The 22,658-nt window shown below is 35.1% G+C and overlaps 1 protein-coding gene across 1 annotated transcript in view; it reads left to right on the top strand.

The window, feature by feature from the left end:
* The first annotated feature begins 16,608 nt into the window (after positions 1–16,608).
* Positions 16,609–22,658, top strand: part of LOC130412846 (thiamin pyrophosphokinase 1-like) — a 32,733-nt gene continuing 26,683 nt past the window's right edge. Inside the window, exons 1-2 of the mRNA XM_056737625.1 lie at positions 16,609–16,713; positions 19,795–19,868. Coding sequence (XP_056593603.1) covers positions 19,826–19,868 — 43 coding nt within the window. The 5' untranslated portion in view covers positions 16,609–16,713; positions 19,795–19,825. The remainder of the gene's footprint in view (positions 16,714–19,794; positions 19,869–22,658) is intronic.

Genomic DNA, 22,658 nt, shown 5'->3' with positions numbered 1-22,658 from the left:
CTCTGCCCTTGTTCTCATGGCAGAGCAGCTGGCATGGCATGGAAGCCGTACAGAGTCACATTACACTGGCGCTTTTCCGGTTTGTTTGAAAAGTGGGCAGGATGGATCTGACTGCAAAAAAAATGTAAAGCAGGGCAAGTGAGTGAGCTAGTTTTTTTACAGTAAAAATCTAAAACATTCCATTAAGACTAACACTCATACTGTATATGCAGCAGAACATAATGCATCAAACCTGAAATTGTGAAACACAATAAAAATGTTATTTGACAGACAGGAGCTCCACACTTGGCATACATTTTAAAATGCTTTATGAGGGAAGAAAAGCACTTTGTAAGCTTTTCACTTAAGCGCAATAACTTGAAAATTGGAAGCATTTGTCAGAGTCGAACGAACAGCAGAATTTCTTTACTTTGTCTGTATTGCTTGTGGATATGTAACCTTCATAAGCCTGTTTTATTTTACCTTTATTTGCAATTTTATTGATTTCTAAGACCCGCTTTTGCGCTACCAAACTACAGATAAATGGTGTTTTTGAGGCCATAAAACAGTGCAAACCTTTATTAACCAAACCTAAAAAAAGAGAACAATAACAATTTATCTCCCTCCTCTAACTCCCAACAGTGCGCTAACTGTATTAAAAGTTTTCATAAAACACCAAAATGAGGAAAACTAAAGGAAATTATAATATTCAGACAATGATAAATTTGTAGGCTGCACTTTTTCGTCAGAGGATGACTGGCCCAAGAGCCTGTTTAATTTAACACAGAGCTCTTGCCTGGATGCTGCAAGCCACTGAAGCGATAAGTTGAGCCGGATCAAAGAGACGACTGTGTTTATGCAGAGAGGATGAGAAATGTTTCTGTCCCAAGATGCTGGTGACAGCACCCTGCTCCTGAGCTCGACTGTGTACCATACCTGAGGATGACAAAGAGAGGAGACATTTAAAAAAAACATCCCCTGAGCAGTGAGGAAAGGTTATTCTGTATTATTTTTAGAACTGCGAATTGATTTAGTTGCATTAGATCTCAAATAGTTGATTTCGTTTTTCTTAATAATATTCCTGCAAAAGGAATTTTGGGTCTCATATTAAAATCCTTTATTTTAAGTCAAAAAATTGTGCTCATTGAGAAGAATGCTCATTTAAAGTTTTTAAGATTTAAACAAACTTCCGATACTGATCTGGGTTTTCTCTGTTTAAAGTGCCTCTCTCATTTGTTTGAGTATGCTGCCTGCTCTTTCCTCAGTCATCTCTCTCTTCGTCTCGTTCTTTGTCTTAAACACTCCCCACTCTCAATTCCTGTCTTGAGATCAATTCTGAATGCACAGTCAACCAACTATAGAAGTTTCTTTACCCACAAATACATTCATAATCAATTAGACATTTGTGCTTCAAGAATGTCTAGCCGCTCTAAAAAGAATGGTAACCATAGAGACCAGACTCTATATTACATTCTCATCCATATGAACAAGGATGCGTGCAACCTCATGAAAGACAGAGAATACTTGACCATTTTTACTTCTGGGCTATACTGAATGATAACATGTCAAAAAAGTGTCCTTTATCATTTGAATATGCATATCCAGCCATTTTTCTCTGTTTACAAAAAATCCATGGTTAACTTATGTAATATTTATAATGAGTGTTTATATGATGATCTTTATTCATTTTCATGTGATGACCGTGATAGATTACCCTAGTAACACAGAAGAGACATTTCAAATAAAACAGACAAATAGAAAGAGTCTTCTGTTTAAGGCTATATTTGGAATTTTGGGAAATTGTTTATTTTGGTACTTTAATTATGCATTTTAAATTGGTTTTATTCCTTATTCAACTTCTTGGTTGTTTTCAACCTCTCAACTGTTTTAATTTAAGCGCACAGTTTTGGTGTCAGGTCTCGTTTTCTTTGTTTATTACTTGACAACACGGTGAGTTTTGTGTTTGCACATTGTTTCTTATTTTCCTTTTATCATAAAGGTGACCCTGGACAACAAAACCAGTCTTATGGGTAAATTTTTCGATATTGAGATTTTTACACAATCTGAAAGCTGAAAAATAAAGCTTTCTACCGATGTATGGGTTGTTACAATATGACAATAAATGGATGAGACACAACCGTTTAAATATTTGGAATCTGAGAGTGCGAAAAAATCTAAATATTGAGAAAATGGCCTTTGAAGTTGTTAGGCAAAGGCACTTTAGCAGGCAATCCACTCACAAAAATCAAGTTTTATATATTTAAAGTAGGAAATTTACAAACTATATTCAAGAAACATGATCTTTACTTAATATTCTAATGATTTTGGTCAACAATTTTGAACCATACATTGTATTTTTGGCTTTTACCTAAAATGTTACCGTGCTACTTAAGACTGGTTTTGTGATCCAGGGTCACATAGATGCACTCTATAAAATGCTGGGTTATTTCCCCCAAGTGTTGGGTCAAAAGGGGACAAACCAAACAGTTGTTTTAACTCAAAATGCTGAGTGACTACAGACAGTTTTAGCAGGTACACTCGCTGGCCTGAAGTCAATTTTCAGTCTGTGTTTGGTTATAATATAACAAAAAATATTTTATATTTATAATATTGTGTTGTATATGAGTTGTATAAAATGAATTTAAAACTATTCAACAGTTCTTGATTCTTTGCGGAGGTCTACCGGAAGTTAAGATTGGGCCACATACATTTATACAACGTGTACACATTTCTCAAGGTTGTAATTCAAACATTAATATCTGTTTCTTAAAATACACATCATTATACTAATGATAACGATGACACATTGGCATTAGTTCTTTAAAACTACTGCTAAAATCTCAGCCTGTCCATATTGATCAATGTCGCTTTTTCCAGGTCACTTCAAGATGCAGATATGATGATGGTCAACGGTTCTCCTGTTTTTGCCAACTGGCTAATATCCTTAGGACAACATCGTGTTGACCCTGGAACTACATTTAAATCAACCAATCAGATTTCAGAAATAAGTCTACAGTTTATTTTAATCTTCCAACCAGGATTAGGTGCTTCTAGACCATTTTTTTCCCTCTTATAATTTCCCTCTGATTTTATTTATCAGTTATGGTTGGAGTAAGGTGTGTGTTTATGTTTTATTTATAAAAATGTTGTCCTTAGGTCAACAAAATATGTTGTCCTGAGGAAATCAACCACTTGGCAAAATCAGGTCGAGCACAGTCAACGACGTGAGTCAAATTATCCGAACACAACATCATAACGAAAGAGGAGAGCGCTTAAGGCTATCTGTTTCAAGGTATATTCACAAACAGTATGAAAAAAGCTTAGGAAACTTTGGCACTTGCCCGAGGTATTATCACAGATGCACTCAACAAAGCTCAGCTGTAGTGCTGTCGATTCACTGAAACTTAAACATTTTCTTACTAAACACATCGTTTTGGCTCGGTGAAAAGTACCTCAGTGCGATGAGAGTGGAAGTAGCTTTGCTGGCTGAGATTTTAGTGAGGGGAGTGGCAAAAATGGGAGTTTTAAAGCCATTTTCAATTCCAATCCCAATTGAGCTCCTTAATTAGTTCATACACCACCTATTTTAAATGGGATATAAAGATTAATCCTACTGTATGTAAGAATTCTACAGCACAAGCTTTCACATTTCTGGACACGGTTCTACCACATGGTCTAAAAAACATCCAAGCCTTCCCTGTAGGAATATATATATTTATACACATATATTGCTAAACTTGTTCAGAATGAAAAGCATTGTAAGCGAATGAGGGTGTTTGTTTTTAAAGTTCTACCCTGTTCAGATCGACTCTGCCCAGCGTCTGTGCCCTTGAGGATGAGACGGATGACAGAGGTAACACAATAAACTTTTATGAGGAAGAGTTTAAGAATAGAAGTTAATAGCTAGCATCCAATCAAAAGTAATGTTTTTCTTCGAATAAATAAAGCTAAGGAATATTATCTGATGTACAGTATATTGATGTATCTATGTTTTTCATATCTCTCTATGGACCTCACATCAGTATCTTCACCATGCCCAAGATTAAACTGTCATGTCTTATTGGCTTGAAATTAACATGGACATTTTCTCTCATTTCCATTTCAGTTTAAAGTCTTAAGTTAAGTGAAAGGATTTATCTGTCTGGAAATGTGCAAGTGTCCTGGTTTCCCCTTTGGTTCTGACCTTCCTGGTGTCTCACATTTTGATTTATGTTCAAAACTACCCAGTGTCAATCTTCTCAGCAGAGAGTGAGTGAGCTTCTGGCGCTCATATCAATGAAATGAAGATCAATAAAAAAACAAAAAGTGGCCGAACAAAAGTTGAATCTCATATTGTGAACAAACTACAAAGAATTAAAAAAGCATCCACTGGCGTGAAAGGAATGAACTCAGAAATTCATCATGAAGGTCATTGTGTGTCTGATCGCTGCCTATATTTGGCTCTTGACATTCTTATGCAAGAATCGCCTTCATCTGAAGATATATTGTAACATTTCGCAACAGATTCTTTAAACTGTTTTGAGGTAGACGTTGAATATAACTCAAAGGGTGGTGGGAACAGATTCCACATGAATGAGAAGAATTGCTTTGATCTTTAAGGGCTCTAAACACACACACACAAATACTTTTTTTTACAGCCAATAGTTCAAGTCTGTATTCTATTTCAGATCATTACCACTAGTACCACAAAAAATAGTCGAAACTGATTGACGGTTGTTAATTTTACGTCAAAGTCTTGCACATAACGTTCGCTTAGATTATTTTAAGCGAGTGGTATTTGACAGGTGGTATAGATGACTCATTTCTAGCCCTTCATTAATGGAAAGCACTGCTTACTAAAAGAGATCAAACTAAATACTTCCACAAGTCTCTGTGAATCTGTCATTTTCACAGCATTATTGGGAGTGTCATAATAAGGTTTATTTTTAAACTAATGCGGTCAAGGGCTTTGATAACCTTGGATAATCGCACATCTGTTCATTTGTGGTATAATTTCATTATAAATAAAAAGCATTATTTTTATGTCAATACCCAATTTTCTTGTTTCACTGAGTAGAACAGACTAGATCTCCTGCGTGCCATTTTTACTGAGGGTTGCCGGCACTGTTTGTCCTATGCAAATGCGTGATTTATTTTCGAACTTTTACAGCGTATTGCCGTGACAGTGCTACAGCCTGCATTCTGGATTAAAATTGACATCATTAATTTTGATGCACCTCAGCATGTGTGGTCGCTTTTCTCTATGCTTTTATTGAATTACCCTTGGAGTCCTGCACACCAGAACTCTAAAATGTAAGCATATCATAAGAGAAAACAAAGGAGCCTAAGGCAAATATGATAAAACATCTGTTTCAAAAACAGTGTGATTAATATCACTGACCTTCACATGCAGGTTTACTTACATAAAGTTAATGGAGTATAACATTTTATACAGGGAAAAACTAAATCACTGTAAACTTTGTTGTAGCCTATGTACAACTATCCCTTTAAGTGACTCTCTGCTTTTATAAATGGCAAAAAAGAACAAATTCATTTAATCTCCACCTTGTATTTGTTAGTACATGATGAGCAAACATCCTCTAAACATTCTGAATCATCCAACAGGAATGTTGTCTCATCAACTAGAGAGGACCAAAACATATCCAGGTACAATCATAAGGGCTAAAAATGTGTACCAGAGAATCCTCTTAAAAGCATTGCTTAGTGACCTAGTTCAAGTAAGTATTAAAGAACGGAATTACAGGAAATTAGTTGACAAAAATGAAAGCTTTTGGAAACAAAATTTGATGTGCAATGTTTCAATAGTCTATAAAATGGGCAAAAAGCGAACAGGAACAGGAACAAGCTCCATTCATAAAAGCATAATGTCTGTTTGTTTACAAAGGATAGAAAATTTGACAAGCATTGACAGACCCTCTCCCCTTCAGCTCAACTCGCCCTGGGGAAGTAAGAGGGGGCACACCAGGAAAAAGAGCAGAGCTTTTAGAGGGAAAAACGGAGTTGGTAGGCTTACTCAGTACATGCTATGAATTATTGAGAAAGAAAAATATGTGTTGGGTGGATGGAATTTGAGATGTGTAGTATTAGTATTTTGGCCCATTTTCCCTCTAGCTTGTTACAAGCAATTGTCCGACCAATTTGTCATTCTGCCCAAAACGTCTCCTACAGCGAATGCTGACGAGAAATAGAGGCAAGAGGTGTGAAGACGAATCTCAACCCTGAACTTCCTGCCCACGCCTCACGTTTCATTTAACAAATGATAAACAAAGCAAAGTTAAGTTGACTCCGTATTGAGCTCCTGTCCTGATCCTCAAATCCTTTGCAGTGATGAGAAAAGACCACACTCATTAATTTACAGTTGTCAATTTTAGACTTTGTTCATACTGAACAAATCTTGGCTTTCTGGGCTGTCATTCTGAAACTAATGCAACCAGATCTGTTTGATCAGTTAAAACGGGTGCTAGTAATACAAAGAGACTTTTGTCATATAGGAAATCCGAAAGTAGCTTTCAGTCACAATGCTCCAAACTCGCTTGACGATTATGATTCAGAAGTATAGATCACTTCGCAAGATGTAAACAATGGTCCAGCAGCAGCACATCTGGTTTCTTTTTTTTAATCTTACAACTATAATTAAATCTTTAAGATTTTACATTTAACATTTTGATTCAGTTATAAATGGTCCGTTGGTCGAAGCCAATAGCCTCGATTCCCTTCTCGTGGGAATTGTACAAATAAATAAAGGAAAAAATAAATAAATGGTCTGTTTTTTGTATTCTGTTTAAATGTTTGTATAGTGTTTATAAAACTAGAAGTTCTTCTGGACCACCGTTGCATCAACATTATAGGATATCGAGTATATGAAAGCTTTTTTTAAGCGAAATATTTTTCATAAAATTTGAAAGGTTGTCAAAAAACTTTTTTACCTTGACTCCCTGCTACAGGCCGACATCCCCTCCCATCATCTTCAGTCTGAAAATGAGCGACGCCTGGTTGTTCCATCACAGCGAGGCACCGAATCGCTTGCAAAACTTTAACTCATTCGGTTCCCCTGTGGTGGAATGAACTGCCAGCCTCCAACTGAACTGCAGAATCCTTCACAACTTTCAACTAAACTGCTCATACCTGTTCCCCATTTATTTGAATAACCAATAACTGTCTGTCATGTGTCTAAAATAAAAAATCTTGTTGTTCATTCTATCTTTTGCTTACTCTAGCTCTAATCCTCCTAGTAGCATGGCCATGTAAACTAACTGCACTGTTTAGTGAGGTAACAATATGTGTATATAGTCTCCTACTTGTAAGTCGCTTTGGATAAAAGCGTCTGCCAAATGAATAAATGTAAATGTAATTTTAACATAGTGATTTTTCATTAAATTATTTTCCCCCATCCATACCATGTCAAAAGGTACACATTAGTAAGAGCATCCATGGCAGTCCACGTCAAAATACAATGAAAATGAATATCTTCAATTCAATGATCACAAACATTCACTGGGAAAACTACTTTCTTCTAAAAGGTACAAAATAATCATTGTCTAAATCTGACTATCTGAATAAAGTGTTATATTAGCAGCTCTATGACGTCAAATCTGTACTGACATTTGCACCTCAAACACCTTTTTCAGTTCTTAGCAGCCTTGTGTTTGAATCTGTTATGCACAATTATAAAAAATCACTATATGCAGCACTGAACAACACCGTGAGTGTGAATTCCACAAATGTCATTGCAGTATGTTATGGAGTGATATTTGAAAGATGCATGTACCAAGTCTCATCAGTGGAGCTGACAGGATGGCTCTGTATATCATAGAGCATGTGTGACACATTTCAAATGCCAAAACACAATGTCTGTTCTGAATTTCAATCATTCACTAACTTTTTTCTTGGAGTTCAGACATGCATATGTTCATAAGATACCACAAACTAAAAGTTATTCTTTAGTTTCTGTGGAACACAAAAGAAGATATTTTGAGAAATGGGAAATCAAAGGGGTCTAAGGGTGTTCGGTTTTTACTGTTCTTTGATGTTCCTATGGTGACTGTGTTGAGGCAGCTGTAATGGTTAAAACATGTAAGACATTTCAATCCTTTATGCAAACATAGATTAGATTAGATTAGATTCAACTTTATTGTCATTACACATATACAGGTACAGTGTAACGAAATGTAGTTGCCACTGAAATTAAATCGTATCTGTCAATTAAATTTTTCAATTATGTTCGACATACTATTAATGTACCCGAAGTCAATTGAAGATTTTCACATTTCTTTAAACAAATTATAAATGTTTTAATTCACAGTCTCGTGAAGAAAAAGCAAGCTGCAATGATTGGTGGTCCAGTAAGTCTATAGATGATAGAAGAAGCAAAGCAATGGTTTTGTCCCTGCTGTGGGCAAGCTTCCTTGTTATTCTACTGCAGATGGCCAGTGTCCTTTTGAAAGAGCGATGTCTAAGGAAAAAGCGTTATAATGAGATTTTTTTACAGCTTGAGGCCATGAGCTATTGGCTGATCAGTGGCAATCAGCAAAAGCTGATGCATTACTGTTATTTTCCTTTGATTTGCCTCGAATTTGATCATGCAACTGCTATAAATCTCAAAGAGGAACAGTCGGTGTTGTAATCATGCCATCTTAAGACCTTTTATTGTATAAGGAGTTAGAGAAACAGAGATTAATGGCCCCAGCCTGCCATTTATATCTATATGCCTCTGTTATTTACAAAGGTCTAGGGGTGGTTTCTACAATAATGAAAGGAAAGTTCATTTTAATAGATCGCAGGCTAAATCACGCTGCGACATCACAGCGATATTTCCACGAGGAGAGGAATTGTTGGTGGATTTTACAGAGAGAATTATTTCACATTCTGGCAACCTGACAAAGTACATCTTGCTCATGATTTAATGAAAAATATTGAACAAATGAGATCTAATTTGATGAACCAAGCTAATGATGTGATTCCAAGATCACATAAACCCAAATGTGAGAAATTCATTCATTTTAAGAGCCAATTGGTGTTTGTTTATGTTCATCATGATTCTAAACATACTGTGCAAGGTGTACCTTTCGAAATCCGAATCACATAACATGCAATGCTACTGTGACTGGATGCCGGTGTTATTGTGATTTAATCACATGTTGCTGTTCTCAATAACACCCTGTGTACCATCCGAGCTTTCAAAGAGCTCCGACAGACTGCTGCACTCACAGGTTTTAAGCCAAATGTCATTTCACTCCGCAACAGTTTGCTGGTAAGCCTGCTTATTAAATCAAATGGAAAAGACATCTCATTTCAAGCTAGCTGTGCTGCGACGGCATTCAAATGTTATTGCTTATCACAAGCAATAAATAGATCACAAGCAAATGTGACTGGTTAATTCAAGTGAGCTCTGATAATGCATTGCTGTAGTTTCCCTTCAATGAGTTATATATTACGACCGATCAGGTTGTTTTAGATAGTTGCTTAAACATAGCAGATCACCACAGGAATTTTGCACCGCAAGTTTGTGTAGCTCTGTCGACATGTGGGGGTAATTATAAGGTTGTTCACTCTGCGTTTTGACAGGCCCATAATGAGTTCCTCAGACAAGTCGAACTGCACACAAACTGATTTCCTTTTTCCTTTCCATCAGGACCCTGTTGGGAAAACAGCTGGGCATTTCCGTTATGGACGTGACATTTTGCATTATGGACGTGACATAAAAATGTTCAGAGAATGCATTTGTTACGATTATATTGAACCATCTGTTTATATTTTACTGAACCCTTGTTGATAGAGTCTAAACATCAAAAAATGTTAGTCTATGAAAAAATATACATAAAAAAAGGGAATTAAACGTCCGTTATGGATGTGACAAAAAAAGATGCGTTTTTAAGGAGATGATAAACTTTGTAGGATTTCTGTAAAATGAAATGCACAATCCTAAAGCAAAAACAACCAATACATGGAGAACATAAAATAGTAACTTTGTTCTAATTTTCATGTGTCCATTAATGAGGAATATGTAGCGTTATGTATGTGACAATCCTGAAAAAGGCACTGACGAAAAACCATGCACTAAAAATAAAACAAATGTTTTACAAATTTGAAGAGAGATCTCACCATTTGAACCACCAAATGTTAAAATCTGTGCTGTTACCATAGAAAAAACAGCTGGTAAAAACATTTAAACGAAATTGCACACCTGCCAGAAAGCCAATCACAGGTCTTAATTTTAAGACCGAAAATCTAGGATTCAGCATATGCATGCGTCCAAAAAGGAAAATGTTATATCATTAGAGATATGGCAAGGTAGATGTATAAGTCATTTTCTATCCGACTAGGATCTTGCTTTGAAACACCCAAGGGCCACGATAAGCATTTATGAAATGCAAGTATAAAAATGAATAAGTGTGAGTTTAACGTTCAGTTGTAGTCAAACTTATTCATCACCTGAAAAGAGAAAAATGCAGCCTATTGTGGTTTTGAAGAAGTTGTAACATGGTAATTTATCATGTTCTGCAAAATACAATATGAAAAATGCAATGTGCTCCACTTTGTGAGTCACTGGGGTCCTAAAGATAAAAAGTAATTTCAGTTTACACATTCTCCCGCCTCTTAGATATAGACAAATACCACCGAATATGCCTTAAATGTATAATGTCATGATGAAGAATCTGTTTTCAAAAGTTTTTTTTCACATCTTTATCATGAATTCTATATGAGCATCCATTCATAGTGTTGTTTCCTTTGCTCAAATGCAATGAGCATATTTAAATATTAACAATATATGAACGTAAATTCAAGAATTTTACAGCGTTTTTAGAGATGCATTGCAAAGACTGAAAACATATAGAAAGAAACACTGACAGAAAAACTTTTTTCAATGAATAAATAAAGTTTTTAAAGAGTGACTCAATATCATATGTAAGCTTCTAAGAAATAAAAACAATTAACAAAACCTATCAAAATAGCCTTAAAGTTACAGTTCCTCCAAACTTTTTTCATAAATTACTTCCCCTCATGTCATTCCAAACCTGTATGACTTTCTTTCATCTGCGTGAACATAAAAATAAATATTTTGAAGAAAGTTGTAAAGCGGAAAATAGCTGTGTGTCAATTCATGTCAAATATAGACACGTCAATACCCCCATTGTTCGGTTACCAACATTCTTTAAAATATCTTCTTTTTGGTTCTGCAGAAGATTGAAAGTCATAAAGGTTTGAAACGACAAAAAAGGTGAGTAAATGATGACCGAATTTTCATGTTTGGGTGAACTACTCCTTTGAATGAGCATTAAGAGTAGTGAGATGTGACCCACTGTTACTGTATTAAGTCATTTTGCACTCATATCTTCCTCGCATTTTGTATTCTGTTCTCAAACTGAACATATACCTTAACTTGACCTGGCAACACAGATTGTGTGCTTGAGTAAGCGCAGGACTTGTTACTTGAAAAAATGGAATTTCTACACTCTCCTCAGCATTCTGAAAAAGCAGGGACCTCACATATTCACGCAGCTCCATAAAGCTCAAGTTTTAAACCAACACTAAACTCAAAGCTCAAACATTTAAAGGAACGAACATAAGAGAGAAAGAGCACTATTGGAAAAACGTACCCTTGGACCGAGCCTACAATAAATATGCCAGATTTATAAAACAGGTCTAGATTACTGATTACTGAGACAAACCATAAATGTAAAGAATGAAAAATTTAACTTTATAAATGAATTCCTATTTAGGTTCATGTCTTCATACCATAAAAGCTGTAAATTATGCTGCTTGCTTAATAATCTCAGGCTTATTTGAATACAGACTTTACAACCCTCTCATCACCTGTGCTAACATTGTCCATTGACCCCTCAGCGCTCATTGTCAAAATGAAAATTAGAGAATATTATTCCAAAAAGTAATGAAGCTTCATGTATTATGTATAATTTTATCCATTTCCCTCCTCTCTATGCGTACATATTGTTCTTTTCTAATGTAAAATCTCATTAATGGCGTTTTTCTGCCAAGCTGAGCTTGGGCTGATTACTGACGGGATTGTCCAAAATCTGAATACTAATTTTATGTTTAGATTTCAACAAAGAACCGTCTAGCTAGTCCACGATTATTTAAATATCAAACATAACGTTAAGCATTATTTGGAGAAAATATGTGCACAATCATTGTAAAATCATCAAAACATCTTTGCTTAAAAAACCTAGTGCTGTGTGGATGTAAACACGAGGTGTCACCCTACAGTTTTACCTGCTGTATACTTTGCTTTAAAAGAACTACATTATTTGAGTAGCAAATATGTGTTTTATTGTGTTTTATGCTTTCTTTAATGGTTATACTCTACATGGAGCCACATAGCCTTGTGGTTAGTGTTCTTACATATAGCACAAGTGTGTTCAAGGCAACCACGGGTTTGATTTCCATTCTCAGCGGTCCTTTTGCCGCTCCCCCTCCCCTGTCTTCTCCAAATGACTTCCTGTCTACTCTCCACTGTGCTGTCATTAAAAGCATAAAATCCCCAAAAATACAACAAAAATGGTCTTTCTCATGGTTGTTTGCTGTTACTATAGAAAAATGATTATTTAATCATTTTTATGGTTCCTGTTTGGTCTACGAAATCTTAAAGCACCAGAATGTACAGCACTTAAGAAGCCACTTACAATCTTCCGAGAATCTATTCGAAGCATTGCTATTACAGTAACATTTGCTGCAAAAAACTAAATAATTTAAATAACTGCAAAAATCACAAATTGGCTTCTCATAAGGCCAGTAAATCGCTCTCCCGCTCTCAACTCCTTCCTGGTGGAACATTCTTCTCAGTCCCCTCAGCCACATCTCTCACAACACTCGAAAAACTAACCCATCTCTTTTATGAATACTTGACAGAAATTTGAATGAAAAAACACCAACCCTCTTTTTCTCTTAACAGCTTTTGTTGAAATTAGTAACTTTGTATTACCTGATATTTTATTATTGCTCTTGTCTGACATATCGCTTATTGCTCCCTGAACTCTCTGTAATTCATTTTGGATAAAAGCATCTGCTAAATGACTAAATGTAAGTGTAAATTTGCCAAAAAACACAATTTTAAAACAATTTTCAGCTCTCCTTATTGCAGCAGCGAACGATTCTAGACCTTCCATCTCCATATGCTTTCAATCTCGTCAGATACATTAATCTGTGTGTGTTCTGATTCAGTAATATCAGTTACTTACAGGCAGGAGCCATTACAGGGAGCCTGATGCAGAATCACTTTGGCAGCTGAAGACAAACATCAATATTTGTTTTATGGTTAAAAGCATTTCCCAGTAATATTTTATCTGTAAAAAGGTAACAGAAAAATACATCTGGATGATTTCTTGTAGATGGTACACAATTGGTATAGCTTTGGTTTTTTATGTCTCCAAAAAAAGAAACAAATTGCTAAAATCTTTTTTTCTAAAACTTTTGCTGCTCACATTCTCCATTCACACGTAGAAAAAGAATGACAGCCACACGTCTATCTGCACTTTTACAATGTTTCTTCAGTTTAACAGCATTTTTGCTTGAAAATATCGGATTTAGTGAGAATATTCTCTCTTGTTTTAAATTGATTGTTTGCTTGGCATTTTTAATCTCAATTTTAATCTCAAAACAGATTGAGAAAATAAAGGGTTAATAGAGCCCATTATGAATGCATAAATCAAGCACACACATCAAGATTTATCTTCTTACATGCATAACTGTAATGCACTATAAATTATTATAAAACACAAAAATCTAATTGAATCCAGTATTATCAATATTTCACTTTTACAGAACTGCAATCACTTCTGACAAACCTTGATAGTACAGTACATTTGAGAGCATGACAAAAAATCTATTTTCCGACTTCGGGATAAATACTCAGAAAAATCTCATTTAAATCTAATTTATAGCTTTTAAAAATAATTCAATGGTAAATGCTAAGGAGAGTGTTTATTTTAATTTCTTTGCAATTCCAAGCACAATCTACATTTAATTGGACCGTACAGTACATGACTGTTTGACTGAAGCTTTTCACTCTCTGTGAGGTGTGATCATTGGCCTCGTTCTTGATGTGTGCCCTGTGTTCACATTCTTTTGCGTAAGGTCACTTTAATACCAAGCTCATCACAAATTTCAAATCGTTTTATCCATCATAAATAATTCCTCTAAAAACCAAATGCTAACTTTTGGATTGCCTTCCTTTGTCAGCAGTAAATTTTCAGAGGAAAAAAAGAGTACCTACAAATCAATGTGAAAGGGAGTGTGGAGAAATATAGCAACTGCTGAGCATTGCAACACTCAGAAAAAAATATTTTTGCTGCTTGTTCAATTTAGCTGAGCTAATGCAACACGATGCATGAACATTGTCTCACAACTTAATTTCAATACACACAACTAATTTAAATATGCAAAATAGAGGTCTTAATTTATTTGCATGCCATGACTACAATAATGATATTTAAGATAAAACCAAATTTAAGACAGATTGTAAATGTATTCCCTTTATGATATTTTACTCTTAAATAATGAATTGTCTTTTTTAATCTAACAAAATTTGTATGTAAAAATGCCACAGGGCCTATCACCTAGCTTAAATCTTTTTCTGTATTTCCTTAATTTAATAAAGCCTAGTTTTTTGGTGTTCATTGAAATAAACCATGCACAGATTCTGAAGGCTGCAAGAATTCTCATGTCAAAGTCTGCTTTAAGCACAAATATTAGTCTTTTATCTGATGTGAAAACTCTTGTATGCCACAAAGTGTCATGATTTTATCTTCACTTTAATTAGCTTTATCTGGAGAGTAATACCTAGAGGATCGAATAGCAAATTGAGGCCAGTTGTTGCAGATAAAGGATTTGATGCTTATCAAAACACAATTTAAACATGGGGTACATGTAACACAGTATGACACTTAAGACCCCCCCTTCACAGCTTCAAAAATACTCCATTTTTTCCCCAATGGCCATTATAGTATAGATTTAACTTGTTGTATTAAAAAAGTATATATCACTTGTAGATTTTTTTATTTAGCAGAAATCCCAAATTCAATCAGCAGGCAATGCCCCGAGAAAAATGTGCACAATCATACAATTAAAGGGTTTTTAAATACGAAAAACCTTTTATTATTTACTTACCTTCACATCATTCTCATGTCATTTAAAAACCGTGTGACTTTCTTATCCGCAGAACACAAAAGAAGATATTTTGAAGAACGTTGGTAACCAAACTACACAGGACCCCATTGACTTCCATTGTATGGACACAAAAGCACATTTCTAATGCAGCATATCTTTTGTGTTCCACAAAAAAAGAGTACTTTAATGTATGCAGGGTTTTGAAAGACCAGAGTGAATAAATGGAGGATGATTTTGGGGGGAACCGTGCCTTTAAGCATCGCTTTTATAATTGCTGTTATTAATAAAGGATAATTATGATTTTTACAATTATGAAATGATTAGAACGTTTCAGCATAATTTTCGTAGATAATTCATACCTTTAATTTCTATTTCTGAAAGAAATCCGCATAGTCTCCAGAAAATGGTGTTATGTCAAGGTTGTACAAATAGCTGTACATTTGGCCACATATACAAATCATAAATTATCCATCACCGACTCTGCTGACCCAAAGAAAAAAGCCCCATCAGAAGTATAGTGTTCTGTCAGCCGGTGGTAAACAAAAGGGAACTCTAATTTGATAAGGGACACCAAGGTTAAATTTTCCCACACAGCACACAATCCGGGGTCACTAAAGCTCTTCCAGCCAGCTGTAAAATTATTCTGCTGTATGAAAGCTTGGGTAAGACTGATAAGGCCAATTTCACGAGACAAGCTGGTTAGAAAAGCACAAGCTTGTATTCACTGAGTCGCCTGCCACTTTGTACACATTGATATATCCTGTCTGGCAAGAAATAGATAAACATAGCCAGATTATTGGAGATCAATCTTTTTTTCTGATGTAACAGTCAGTGATTCCGGTATACTGAAGAATCAGAACATCAAAGTTGATTTATTGCACTATTTCATGATGTTCTATCTCAAACTTTGTGCCAGACTGTTATTAACTTATGGAAACTGGTTTGGTAAATGTGTAGCCTATGGCACTGTGGTATTGCATGCTGAACTCTCTGGCCCAAATGAGAACAGCCTGACCCCATAATTTGGTTATTTGGTAAATAGAGGATACTCTGCTAATTTCAGTACAGTCAGTAATAGAAAACAAATTGCATTTTTTATCATGTTTAATGTACAGGAAGTACCACAGGAGGTCTGTTCAAATCCATAATCAAGTATGGTTCATATCAGATTTATTCATGTATTTATTTATAATAATACGAATAACAACCATTCTGATAATTATTTTAATCATTATTATTTTTGTTGATATTTGTAAGTTTTGTGAGCTATTTAACTATGCGCAATGTGTGTACCGCCTCCATAAGCTCTAAATAATGCATGAAATAACCAGTGTTGTTTTCTTTAAAAAAAAAAACATTCTTAAATAATAGTTAATAATAGCCTTATCGTTTTCTTAACAGGGCTACATTTCCCCAAATGTTTGTAAGCATCTCGAGATGTCACTTCCTGTTTTTACGTGACTGTACATGGTGTAGTTATACAGTCCACCTGTAGATGTCACTGTGATCAACACAGCTAATTCAGGAGCTGAAGGGTTTGTCTTGCTGGGACTCGTTGTCTGTAAATAAATCGTGCCGAACACACACGCTGCTTGGACGTACATTCAGAGAGTGAGTACGCAGAGACACGGGCTGTAGCTCAAAACCTAGTGAGCAGACTACCTAGACTGCATTTTGGGGCATTATAGGCGACAAAATACTAAACGATTACTGAACATTTGCTGATATAATTACCAGAAATGCTGTCTATGTAGGAGGCTCTGTAGGATTTACGACACCTCCAGAGACTCACTGAGTAAATGTAAAGTATGATAATGATTCTTGTCACTTTGTGTCTGGTTCTGTTCAGTTTAAAAGATTAGGGATATTTAAATTTAACGATTTGTTTGGATTGCTTATTTGATGCCGATTCTTGTGAACAGTCAGCGCGTGCTGCTTAGATTCAGTTTGTTTTTTATAGCTTAAAACCTTCAATCATAAACTTGCCTCAAACATAAAAGCATAACAATTTTCCCATACGTCCTTGTTGTACTGGTATCTCCTTAAGGAAATGCAAATCGAGCTGGGAAGAATACATTCTCTAGTCTCTGTAAAGGTGCACTTGCTTTGTGATTTTATTTTAGGGGATAGGGGAGTGTTAGTAACGTTTATAATTGTTATTCGAGCAACCTGAGAATGAACCAGGGCATTTCTTCAAAGTAAAACACAAACCGATGTCAAGCTGAGAATTTCCCCTGACTAAGTCAGAGAGCCTTGAATTTTCAGTCAATACGACTAATTACAAAACCACCCAGAGGCAAATAACTACACAACAGGGGCAATGTTAATTACACACATAATAAGGTAAAAACTTAGTTATATTTTAGTTATTGTTCTTTGAAGTCTACAAAAGCCAAAGTTTTACTGTAGTTTGGTTTTCTTTCACATGTTTTGTAATGGTGAAATACAACAGTTGTTTATTATTCAAAATATATACAACATATATATATATATATATATATATATATAATGTAAAGTCGTAAAAACATATCACTGTAATATTACCATGACTGCATAGACCTGACAAATTGATACTGTATATCCTTAATAGTAAAGTTCATTGTGAATGCGTAAACAACAGCAAACGTGTGATTTACAGTCTTTATTGTGGTGTTTAGTTTCTAAATGTCAATTGAATAATTATGGTTTCATGCTCTCGGCAGACAATAATTCACAGCACACTGTGGTCGGCATAAACCGTTTGTTCTTTCTTTGGGTAAACCTGTATTCACTGTAGTCAGTTTCATTTTATTATTTGCATTTAGTTTTGTTTATTATTATGTGCATTGTTCTGGTGACGGTTACTTTGCTGACATTCTTATACAGAGTAAAAACTGGGCATTCTGTTCAGAATTATACATTAACAATAATTACACACATTTTACCTTTACATTTTGTAGACGCTTTTATCCAAAGCGACTTACATTGCGCTATCCTATACATTTTTTTTTACATAGGTATTTTCAATCCCCTGGGATCGAACCCACAACCTTGCGTTGTTAACGCAATGCTCTTACCAATGAGCTACAGGAAAGCTTAATTGTAAATAATTAACACACAAGTTTAATTGTATTTTTATGTAAGGCTCAAGTTCCTGTACTAATATATTTATTCATTTGTTTGATTCTTAAGGCCATTCCTGCATCTAAGGCTATATTCATGTAGAACTAGACATTCTATACACAAGTCTGTTTGATCCATGCGTAAGTCGGGGGGACAATTTGGAATTCTCATTCAACCTAACCCGCTTGTCTTTGGGCTGTGGGGGTGTGTGTTTACCACTGTTTTACTACATAAAATTGTGGTTGTTGCTGTAGTAAAAGCATGGTTAATTTTCATAAGGGATGAATTTGAGTCACTATTTATCCACCTTCTTTATATATTTCATAGTGCCCTAGTGTCTTTGATTAATCTCCAAAATAATTTAAAGAGGTTTATATAAATAGTTGTGCCCAGATTAGATGTGATTTTAGTAAAATGGCAACTTTATCAGTAAATAATGAGTTAGATGTCAGTTTTTCCTGTATTGTATGGCTGCAGAAGACTTGCAATAAAGCACCATGTAGACTCATATGGGGCGCTTTTATGGAGCTTTTTTAGTGTTTTTATGTTCGCAGCAAAAACAAAAAACTAGTTTGAAATGACATGAGGGTTAACAGTTTCTTCAAGACCCCAGTGCTAGAGAAAAGTGTTCCCTCATTCAGAGCTGGTGCAATTTCTTTCTGACAGCACTTCACTTGCGTCAGTAGTATTGCGGGTGGCAGGTTGGATTAGCCCCTTTTAGTTGCTATGTTGATCCATTTTGGCAGAGTGTTAGGGATACCTCTGCACCTGCATTGATTTGTTACTCTCCACTGGATTCATCCATGTAATGACGTTTTGCACTCCGTTGAGTATTTATATATTTATCTGGCATACAGCTCTGTCAGGAGTAGGCTGGGATGAGAAATCTGTTTCAGGTTGAGATGTGACAATCAATGATCGTCCCTGTCGTGTCAGATTCTTAAAACCTTAGGCTTTGTCATTTCAATTCATTTTTTCAAAGAAAATCAGTCGGTAGTAGAAACAACAGCTTGTCTGAAGTAAAACAGGGACAGATGGAATAAAAGTGATTTGTGTGACTTGTAAATTGTATTTACAAAAGTGTAACATCCCTAAACACTCACCTGTCAACTTTAAAAAGAAAAAGTTACTCTTCAAGATGTGTTTGCTTAACATTTCACCGCAAAAGTTGATTGAAGAATGATATTTTTATGATGTTTGTCTAATTTTAAATGCTTACATCAACTTAACTTCTACGAACTGATCCCACATCAGCTCGAAGGGGTTTACTCTACACATGCATGCTATACATTAGATACCCTTATGTAAACTAGAAACGTATTAGAAGCAGGGCAAGAGTACATATGATAAAGAAAGGTTAGTAGACACAGAGTAGAGAGATCATTTATGAGACTGAAGTGTGAAAGAACAAAGGTGAGGGAACACTTCTACCTGTCCATTAATTCAATGTATACATGCCATCGAAAAAACCTAAAAGCTGTTCTATTAGAATGCTGTGTATTTTAATGAGATCGTCTCTGCTGAGAAAATATGCTCCTTTGTCGTAGAACATGTTTTTATTTATTGTCTTGTATTTGTGTTTTTCTTCAGTTGATGAATTCAGCTGATTATAACCAAGGCCATGGATGAAGAATTTACTCCATTAGATTGCCTTCTGCCTTCAGGTATTTATTCATTTTAAACTCATTTAAAAGTCTGAATGTATTAAGCGCAGCATTGCCTGTCTATGCATGCCTGCGTTAACACCTTTTTCCAAAGAACCTACAGACGATTCTTTTTTTCTGTTTAACTAGGGCCTGTAAATGTGTTACTTAAAGAGGGTTTTTGCATATATGTATCCTACACAGTTAAACATCAATAAGTCTAAGACTCTTGGTTCTATTTTGTCGTAATAGTTATTCGGTTACATGTTGCAATAAGGTTGTATTTGTTAACATTACATCAGCCAACATGATCTAACACTGAACAATACTTCTACAGCATTTATTAATCTTAGTTCATGTTCATTTTAACTAAGAAGTCCAATGTTGTAACTGTCTTCCTCCGTTCTCTGCCTTCTCCTCTGTCCACTCGGATACGGGCCTGTCTGGCCCTATGCATTAAAAGATTCAATTTTGATTAATTATGTACTGGAAAGAATTGAAAGAATTGGTTGGGGAAATTTCCTCACAAGCACATCCCAAATAGTACAACTTAATACTTATTTTATCAATACTTTGCATATTTGTTTTGCACATTAAAAACAAGCTTTTTTAGATACTGTAAACCGTGGAACCATCAGAATTCATAAAATAACCATGATACAGATTTTTTTATGAAACCGCCCAGCACTTACATGAATAACTATTAAACTACACACATGCTGAAAGTGTGTATTGCTTATAGTTCAGGTTAGCTAATGTTAACAAATTCAACCTTATTGTAAAGCATTACCGTTTTTAATTCTACAACAAGCACACTTTACACTGTTAATACAGTATAAGACATTTTCATGGAAGTAAGGACATGAGTGTTGATTCAGGTGTAATCTCAGCTGATGAGGTAAGTGTAATATTACTGAAAAAAAGCCTTTGTGAAGAAGATATTGTTATTCTATTTGGCTGAAACTATTAGAAACTTTTAAGATGAGTTTAATACAAACATCACAATGCTGTTAGTCTGATGACAGCGATGCTTAGGAGAGATTCACTCAAGCCAGAAGAGAACTATTAAAACTAGTCAAATTAACACTGCTTCATTGGATCCTTACCTCAAAGGTCAGCCAAGAATGACTGGAGCTGTTTTGTTTTTAACAGGATGGTAGAAGCAGTTTGGCAATGAGCTAATGAGCCCGGTCAAGTTTTCTTACTGCAGAAATGCTTAACAGCCTCTGATAAAATAAGTGGATAGAGCGTCCCTGATTTGAGAATTTGAGGGCAACCTGAAGTCAAATAAAAAATATTTTATTAAAATTTGTTTTCTGTCTGGCTAGGTGCTTCCTAATAGTAATCAAACTTTAACGATTGGCCAAGAACTGTAGTCACGGTTTTAATGTGTCTGAGGCTCCATGTGGTCATTTCAGTAATGAATGCATTCTGATGCATCTACTTCTGTGCTATTTTAGTTTTTTATGTTGGTTTATATTGCAATTGAATCTTTTAATGCATACGGCCATACAATAAATTATTGTGGATGCAAAATGCATGCATGAAGTTAAAGGGGTTATATGGCGCAAATACGTGTTTTTCTGTTTCTTTGGTTTGTTACATGTTACCCACACGTAAAATTGCAAAAATTAAAGTGTCGAAGCAAAAGATGCATTCCATCTAAAAGCAAATGCTCACCCAAACCTGCCCAAGTGTACGTCAATTCGTAACATGACTTGACTAAGACTGCCCAAATCTAAACGCAAGTAAAGTGGGCTCATTGTAAATCTCATTGTATCGTTGCGAAAAGAAAGACTCGTTGTTTGCCCTGCCAAAAGATGAGACAACTAAAAACGAATGGTTACCTTTTATTCGCAACACTGTTCCATTACAATCCGCATGTTCAAGTTTGTGCAGCGCATTTCAAGTATATTTTCATTTTAAAGACTTTGTTACGGACTAACGCTGGATGAGTTTGTAGTGTGTTTGTGATCTGCAAATGCAGACACGCGCGCAAGGTGAAAAAAGACAACAAAAGTCCTAATAATCAGTAATATGGTTCCAACTAGAGGCAACAAATGTCATGTTTATGCTGGGGTTAAAGACAATTGAGCTCAAACAAAGAACAATTATAAGAAGGCTCTCTTACAGTACAAACAATATATGAAGTGAAGACAAATGCACTCATACAAAAAATGAATAAAAACATACTGTAAACCACAGTAACATGAACATACAGCACATAAAAATAAGACACTCTAGAACTATATATGGAGAATAAAGTCACTAAAGATTCAATTCATCCACAACTTGTTTATATGTATTGATTTATAACAATAGAAGAGCGCTCCATATTTTTTCAAAGGCAGCCATTTTATTTCTAAGTACAGGGCGGTCATTTTCTCATATGTTAAAGTATCTATAAGAAGATTACCATTGTGTAATTGACATTTTTGGTCTATCCTTCCAATTTAGTATTAATTTTTTTGCAAGTATGGATGAAATAAAAATAAAGGTTTTTGTTTCTTTTGATGTATCGATAGAAGAGAGATCTCCGAACAAGAGCATTGAGGTTGCCATAGAGAGTTGATATAAATTTCTGGCTGTGCTTTATTCCCATGCTGTTTAATGCACAAGAGGTTTTAGAGGAAAAGACTGAGTTAAACCAAAATACTGTGATACAGATGGACACCTTTAGACCACTTATACATGGCATTAGTAAAATAATGATTAATGGCCAGATACATTTGGGTTATTATTTGATTGATGCATAGTCAATAAATTCATATAAAAAAATTGCACTTAATGTCCTTTCCCATTTCATTCTGT

Source organism: Triplophysa dalaica, chromosome 23 (assembly GCF_015846415.1).
Source record: "Triplophysa dalaica isolate WHDGS20190420 chromosome 23, ASM1584641v1, whole genome shotgun sequence".
In the NCBI taxonomy this organism is placed as follows: Eukaryota; Metazoa; Chordata; class Actinopteri; order Cypriniformes; family Nemacheilidae; genus Triplophysa; species Triplophysa dalaica.
Note: the sequence above shows the minus strand (reverse complement) of the source record. Positions and strands in the feature narration are given on the sequence as shown.